This window comes from Brassica oleracea, chromosome C3, assembly GCF_000695525.1.
Source record: "Brassica oleracea var. oleracea cultivar TO1000 chromosome C3, BOL, whole genome shotgun sequence".
NCBI lineage: Eukaryota > Viridiplantae > Streptophyta > Magnoliopsida > Brassicales > Brassicaceae > Brassica > Brassica oleracea.
This window is the reverse complement of record NC_027750.1, coordinates 52,084,014-52,092,566: the sequence shown is the minus strand read 5'-3', so window position 1 is coordinate 52,092,566 and position 8,553 is coordinate 52,084,014. Positions and strand designations below refer to the sequence as shown.

Here is an 8,553-nt window from a genome sequence, read left to right as displayed (position 1 = left end):
TAGGTCCCTTTGGGCCGTCTTTCGACTTGAAGCGTTTATTACGACTTCTTTCAATAAAAACGAACTTTCGGCGGTTTTTATCGTAAAGTTTGATTGATGACTTCGAATGGCGGAAAACATGAAATGGGTTCGCTACGGTCTTCGGGAGACAGCATCGAAGGGTAGACGAGAATGCATGGATTCGTTTTGTATCGACGTTTCGGAAGAGCTCGGTCGCTAGGTAGCGACCGAGCTTGGCTAGAGTTTGGTCGCTACGTAGTAACCGAGCGAGACGGACGCTCGGTCGCTACGTAGCGACCGAACTTGGCTCGAGCTCGGTCGCTACATAGCGACCGAGCGGGACGGACGCTCGGTTGCTACGTAGCGACCGAGCGGGACGTGTGCTTGGTCGGTACGTAGCGACCGTGCGACCTTTTTCGGGCTTTTCTATGATGTCTCGTGTTTCTACCGCAGGGCTTTTCGTAAGAATAAATCTTTTCCGAAGATTTATTTTTCGTAAAAACGTTCATGACGATTTTTACGGACTTTCAGACATTGATTCTGTCGTGACCAATTTTGACCCCAACAGTTAGCCCCCCAGCTTGTTAGAACCATGAGCTTCTAGCGTGAGGTTCTAGCGAGTGGCTTGGCAAGTTAGAAAAGTTAGGTGAGTTAGGCGGAATTTATGGTCGAAAAGGTTCGTGGTAAGTGGTCTTCTCGCTCTTCTAAAAGTAGAACGCGATAAGATTGGGGCTGCGCCTTTTGACGGCTGCCTATGTACCCTTGTTGAAGGGATCAAGCCATTCGTAGTTCATCTTGGAGTTAAGGTTTGTATGACTAGTTTTCCAGCGAGACCTTTACGGTCTGGTTTTTATGTAGAGGTTATCAGGCGTGTTGTTGCCGATGGCATTTTATATGGGTGTAGAAGGAAGACTACGAGTTGTCATCTCGTAATCTAACTCTGTGTGAACTGCTATATCAGAAGATGTTAGTGCGTATGACTGTCTGGTCTTCTAAGAAAGTGTTTTTATCGAGGAAGGAAATTTCTTCGAAGAACGAATCTTCAGGCGTCTGCGACGTCTCGCGATGCTAAAGATTTATCATTCTTTCGTATGTCGCGTTTCGTGCTTGAAATATTCGCGGGCTTGAAGATGTTTCACGATGTTGCAAGGGATTAGTCTTAGCCCTGCGTTTGGGAAACATTCTGGTTTGACTACGGATGTTCGCAGCCAGAATTGTTGTTCCTGTTTGGATTTGATTTGCGATCGAGGAGTTAGGACCAAGGGGTCGCGTAAATTTGTCCCCGGAAAGAGGCATCCTCCTATACCGTGCTTTGTGTGGTGTTGGCCTTCCGAGATTTCTCTCGTGTGTATTTGAGGATGTTCCGTATAGCTATAGGAGCTCCGTTACGAGTTTTCCTTACATGCCGCATTTTATGAGTAAAACACAGCGGGCTTAAAGTGAATCGTAGTATATGGAACTTGGTCGATTTTTGACAAGTGGAACTTTTCCGTTAATTGTTTGGTTGTTAGGACTGAGTTTTGTTATGACAAATTTACCGTATGATTCCCGTTTTTGGGTGGTACGATAATTGTTTGTGTAATTGTTACTTGTCGTTTCAAGACAAATTCTGGATTACCGTTTATCCGTCAAGTTATTGGAGCGGTGGTCGCTCAATTGTTTTGGCTTTGCAGAACGAATCTTCAAGCGTCTGCGACGTCTCGCGATGCTGAAGATTTGTTATTCTTTCGTATGCCGCGTTTTCTCCATGACACTTTCGTGCTGTCAGTAAGGTCAAGTCGGTTAGAATCGTCCTTAAAGGGGATGTTGTAACCTAGTTCGGCTTGGAAGGAAAGGCGTAATTGGGCGAGTGACGAATGGTGTTTGTCAAGATTGATAGGCCGAGTACGCCCATGGTGGTAGAAAACGTTTTTCCACTTTAGGGTTAATTTATACGATGAAATTCAGAACTTCATGTTGATGAGAATGGTAGGGCTCCTTTTCCCATATACCGACTTGATGCAGCGGGAAAAGATGCGTTCTTTGATTGGATTTCAAACGATGTGGAATTTCCAGACGGTTACGCATCAAATTTGCGTAACTGTATCGACAGAAAGGAAGTAAAGTTTTCTGGCTTGAAAAGCCACGATTGCCATGTAATGATGCAGCGCCTCCTTCCGTTCGCCTTCAAGGAACTATTAGCACGAAATGTTCATGAAGCAATTGCAGGGATAAGTGGTTTCTTCCGCGATTTATGCACGAGATCAGTGACTCTTGAAGGTATTGAAAATTTGAAGACTAACATAGCCGTGATTCAGTGCAACCTTGAGAAGATATTTCCTCCCTCATTTTTTGATGTTATGGAGCATCTTGTTATTCACCTGGCAAGAGAATTGGAACTTGGTGGTCCTGTGCAGTATAGATGGATGTATCTGTATGAGCGGTATATGTTCCATTTGAAGAAGATGGTGAAAAATTTAAGTAGGGTGGAAGGTTCTATAGTCGCACAGATGATCAATGAAGAAACTTCAAACTTTGCCGAGTACTACTTTCCAGCAGAAGTTCAGACCAAAAACAGAAGACCTGCTCGGCATGATGATAGAGGCGAATGGGCAGCATATCATGTTACGGTTCCAGACATTTTCACAGATGTTGGACGACTTAGCGGAAAACCAAAGGACCGTCGACTTACTGAGCAGGAGCGCAGTCATTTGCAAACATATTTGCTCACCAACTGCGAAGACGTTCTTCAATATGAGAGGTAAATAAATGAGCTTACAAATTTTTATTTTAACAAGTTGAAATTTAAATCTTAATTAATTACATTATTGTCATCATATACAGGATTTTCATGGCAGAAAAGCGGTTCGAGTATAGATACGCCACAGAGGACGAACTAGAAGAAATGAAGCAAAAATAATTTACTGGATGGATGTTTACTTATGTGAGTGCTTTAAACAATTTAAAATATATTTTATCACATATTTATACTAATTCACATTTATTGATATAATATATATATATATGTGCTATTAATAGGTGTCTGCTGGTTTGGCCAGAGGTGAAACATTTGATGATTGGATACGTGAGATGGTCGTTGGCCAAACTTTGTTGTGAAGTCATATCCGAGATTTTGTACTCGAGGATATGCATTCACAACTCAGAAGAGGAGACGTTCGAGTACGACTTATGATGCTGGCGTTTGTTCTGCATCAGGAGATGATGTATACTACGGACACATACATGAGATTTTGGAAATCAAGTATGTGTTCGAAGTATACATCATCTCCTGATGCAGAACAAACGCCAGCATCATAAGTCGTACTCGAACGTCTCCTCTTCTGAGTTGTGAATGCATATCCTCGAGTACAAAATCTCGGATATGACTTCACAACAAAGTTTGGTCCAACGACCATCTCACGTATCCAATCGTCAAATGTTTCACCTCTGGCCAAACCAGCAGACAACAATATTAATAGCACATATATATGTTATATCAATAAATGTGAATTAGTATAAATATGTGATAAAATATATTTTAATTTGTTTAAAGCACTCACATAAGTAAACATCCATCCAGAAAGTAGGTCTTCTGTTTTTGGTCTGAACTTCTGCTGGAAAGTAGTACTCGGCAAAGTTTGAAGTTTCTTCATTGATCATCTGTGCGACTATAGAACCTTCCACCCTACTTAAATTTTTCACCATCTTCTTCAAATGGAACATATACCGCTCATACAGATACATCCATCTATACTGCACAGGACCACCAAGTTCCAATTCTCTTGCCAGGTGAATAACAAGATGCTCCATAACATCAAAAAATGAGGGAGGAAATATCTTCTCAAGGTTGCACTGAATCACGGCTATGTTAGTCTTCAAATTTTCAATACCTTCAAGAGTCACTGATCTCGTGCATAAATCGCGGAAGAAACCACTTATCCCTGCAATTGCTTCATGAACATTTTGTGCTAATAGTTCCTTGAAGGCGAACGGAAGGAGGCGCTGCATCATAACATGGCAATCGTGGCTTATCAAGCCAGTAAACTTTCCTTCCTTTATGTCGATACAGTTACGCAAATTTGATGCGTAACCGTCTGGAAATTCCACATCGTAGTATTCTCTATGTTTGTTGAGTAAGATTCCCCATATGCTATGTCGGTGTTAAGCTGTAGTAAGATGAATTTTTAGAAGAAATCATAAATTTGAATCTAATATTCTCAACACCATGATTGATATATTTTTAGTTAGGAAAGTGTTGAGTCTTCTGTAAATTGCATATCTGCGATTGGTTCTTAAAATGTTCTTTCATTACTTGCACTCACTTACTTATAAATCCATTTAATCCCACATTTTATGGAATCTATCACTTTTATTGTCTTTTGGCTTATATGATAGTTTGGTTCCTTTAACCAGTTATTTTTGCAATTTATTCTTGTTTTAATGATCTAAGAAAGGAAAGCAATATAAGGAAGCATAAATGCGGAATCTTACATCACATGGATCTTTGTTCTACAATTTAGTGTCAATCTCTGAAATACATGTTGATTCCACGTCATGTTTGTGTGCAAATGGATAATAATCACACAGCTAGTTCATCATGGGTGCTTTCATCCCAATAAGCTACATATTTGGAGTAGGAATGTTCAAGATAGACTTTATTCGTTGAGGCTTAACTTATGGATCATGTGTGTTTGCTAGTGATGGCTCAAGAAAAGCAACAGAAACCCATCCCACATGTGGGTTTGCTATTTCACCTTACTTGTTCATCATGGTTATGGAAGTGGCATCTAAACTTCTTGAACAAGCAGTTGATAATGGGAATATTAGACTTCACCCGGGGTGCGTTGAGCCAAGGGTAACCCATCTCTTGTTTGCAGATGACCTCCTAGTGTTCTCAGACGGATCAAGGCATTCCATCTATGGTATTAAGCATGTGATGTCCAGTTTTCGGGATTGGTCTGGCCTAGATATGAATGCTTCAAAATCAGAAATATTTTTTGGTGGTTATGAAGACATTGAGTCCTCGGTGATCAGTGATATCTCTGGTTTCAAGATTGGTACATTTCCTACAAGATATCTTGGTCTCCCGCTAAATCCGAGCAGAATCTCTCAAGCTACTTTGCAACCGTTTGTGGAACGTATAACTTCAAAGCTCAACAACTATACAGTTAAACTGCTCTCCTTCGCGGGTAAAGTTCAACTTATTGTCTCTGTGATTTATGGGTTAGTGAACTTTTGGAGCTCGGTATTTGTGCTGCCTAAGAGCTTCTACAAAAAGATTGATGGTCTATGCTATGCATTTCTTTGGAAAAATCGGACTGATTCAGCGGCTGGAGCTAGAGTTTCCTGGGATAATATTTGTAAACCAAAGATGGAAGGGGGTCTTGGCATCAGGAAGTTGGAGGACTTTGAGATGGTTTCCAGGCTGAAGAGAATTTGGAACTACTTCTCTTCTTCGGGCCATTTGGGTTGCTTGGCTCCAACAAAATGTGTTACAAAGGAAAGGGTATTGGCAGACTATGGATTCTCAACGATTCTCCCCTACAGTGCAGAGCATGCTGCTGCTGAAACCAGTGATTACGGATCTTATGCGCTGCACTGTAGGTAATGGTAACCTTGCCTCCTTCTGGTATGATTCTTGGACAAGTTTTGGCCCTCTTATAAACTTCATTGGTCATAGAAGCCCGACTAAGCTTCGACTGCCTTTAGACTCATTAGTGTCTCAAGCAGTAAGAAACGGGAACTGGTACCTACCTCCTGCCAGGTCTAATGAGATTCAACAGCTCCAGATTGAACTCACCACAATTAATCCCCCCTCTGTTGCAGCAGAGCGAGATACATTTCTATGGCGCAGTAACACTGGTCAGTTTGTCAATACTTTCTCTTCCAAGGCAACTTGGGAGTTCATTCGAATTCAAGCTCCCCATGTGAACTGGTCTAAGGCTGTCTGGTTTAAGGAGGAAATTCCCGCTGTAGTTTCATCACTTGGCTGGAGTTTTTGAGCAGATTACCTACACAGGATCGGTTGAGATCTTGGGGCTTAGATGTTCCAACCAGTTGTGTATTATGCACAGGGAACTATGAATCTCACCGGAATATGTTCTTCGAATGCGACTTTGCAGTTTCCATTTGGTCTCGCTTCTCTGGGAGGTATCTAATCAACCCTCCTAGTAGTCTTGCTTTTGTTCTGAACCTGCTACACCATCACAACTTCTCATCATCACCTCCAGCATCCATCATTTTGAAGCTCCTACTCCAAGTGGTCACTTACAACATTTGGCTTGAGCGCAATCACCGGATCTTCAGGGACTCGGCATCTTCTGATGCGGCTTTCTTCTCTTCGGTGGACCGAGCCATGCGTGACAGGCTGCTCTCCCTCTCAAGACCGATCGTGCGATCTCCTTCGCTTTTGGAATTGTATTTTTGGTTTGTTGTTCCTTATAGCTAGTTCATTGTCTCTCTTTTCCTTTTGTACTTGCGCTCCTTCTTGTAATAACTGGTGGTCTACCACAACTATGTAATTCAGAAAATGATATGAATTTAACATTTCAACCAAAAAAAAAAGCAACAGAAACAGAACTCTCTCTTGCTGAATATCAAAGAAATTACATGGATGCAATAGTTAACACTCAAGAGACGTGCACAATCTTGAAACCCAAAAAACAAGATTTTTTTAGAAAAAAGCTTCTATTTTAAAAATTAAACTAGCTGTTTTTTAATTGAATCGAATTTCTGTTTACATGCTTGTTTTTTTATCGTCTCTTGATTATATATCCTCCACATATGTGAATTCGTGTATAATAAAAGCAAACTAGGTGTCTTGCCCGCACATGCGGGCATAATCTTCTTATAGATATTTATTATTGGGGAATTGCCACTAATACCTCTTTTCTAATACCACTTTTCAACTTTTACACTAACCAACTTTACCATTAAAATTTTAGTGGGTAAAGTACCATTATACCTTATCTAATCAAACATAAACATATGTCTTCTCCAACAAGAATTTTCAAAATCCCCAAATTGATCGACGACCCCAGCGAGAGATTCGACGATTCCAGCGAGATTCGACGACTCCGACGATTTTCCCGGCGAGATTTGACGATTCCAACGACATTGACGTCCGACGAGATTTGGCGAAGACTACAAGCTCAAACGAACAGAACAATCTCTCTTCACGAACGCGTAACAAAGGTTAGAGGATAATAGATAGTGATTTTCGTCTATTTTCTGTAATTTTTGTTTGGTTTCTCAAAATCGATCGGTTTTTTGGAAGGAGACGAAGTTTTTCTCATTAAGTTTTCAAATCACAGATTTATAAAACCTTACAAATTTTTATCGATGAGGAACATAGTGTTATGTATTTTTTTTTGATATATCTTGTTGATCATTCCTTCTCTAATCCCCATGTTCTTATAATCAGGTTATGACGATCGAATTGTGTTCTATACGTGGAGAATGAAAACTAATAAATAGAATTCACTGGGATTTCATAGTCGATGATGAAATGGGATCTTCTCTTAGTATGATTCATGAAGATATCAGCTACAATGATTTGATTGGGGTTGTTTTAGAAGATTTTGGAATTGATGTCTCACCTTCCAAGTTAAGCAGTATAAATCTTAGCTATGTCTCACCTTTAAAGTTTAACTTTGGTTCAAAAGAGCTTCCTCCAGTATTTATTAGGAATGATAGTCAAGTATCATCATATCTGAACAAACTTCAAGAGAATGGAGGCCTTCATCTATGTGTAACCATTACGGTAACTACCTGGAACTCCTTGTTAAGGTTTTCGTTTATGATAGTTATCAGTTAGTTATTTTACAAGATAATATGTAGTACTCAAGATTTGCTTATTGCTGGAAGTATGACATAGCAATACTTATTACAACTTTTAAATTTGTAAGACCTTATAAATATAATGATGTCATTTGGAGATTCACTATTAGCTTTATGTTTTTTGTTAATGTTTCAGAGAATAACTCAATTATCATCAAAGATTGTGTCAAATATGATTCAGACATGGGATGAAGTTTTAATTACTCATGATTTGCCTATTGCTGGAAATAGTAACCCCCTTGAAGTATTTATTACAATTTATATATTTATAAGGCCTTATAAAAGAAACCGTAAAAGATTATATATATTTAGCCTTATGTTTTTATGTTTTCAGAGGAAAACACAATGTTCAAGAAGATTGGAGTTGCAGAAAGAGAGAGACGACACATGTTTTTATATGTAATTTATATGTTCTTGACACATATAAGAGAAACAAGACACATGTCTAACACGTATTTTTATAAGTGATTGTAAGCTGTAAATCATTTGTACTTTACACTTACTCTAGTTTCTTTTTTAAGAAAATTAGTAACGAGAATCTTCATGTATTTATACCACCGATTTTACTTTTTAAACTTTTTATCATTAATTTTCATAATGCTTTCTAAAATCTTATTATAAGATATATAAGAGGTTATAAGTTATTTATCAGCCTTTACATATCATTTTTTTGTGTTTAAAATTTTCATCTCCGAGTTTATATAATACTTTATAAACTAGTATATCTGAGTTTTA

General features: G+C 39.1%; 1 protein-coding gene across 1 annotated transcript; it reads left to right on the top strand.

Moving 5' to 3' along the window:
- Positions 1-4,747: 4,747 nt before the first annotated feature.
- LOC106330888 lies at positions 4,748-6,427 on the top strand. Its single transcript, XM_013769284.1, has 3 exons — positions 4,748-5,583; positions 5,660-5,841; positions 6,054-6,427. The coding sequence occupies exons 1-3, from the start codon at positions 4,748-4,750 to the stop codon at positions 6,425-6,427; spliced, it is 1,392 nt and encodes a 463-aa protein (XP_013624738.1).
- The last annotated feature ends 2,126 nt before the right edge of the window (positions 6,428-8,553 follow it).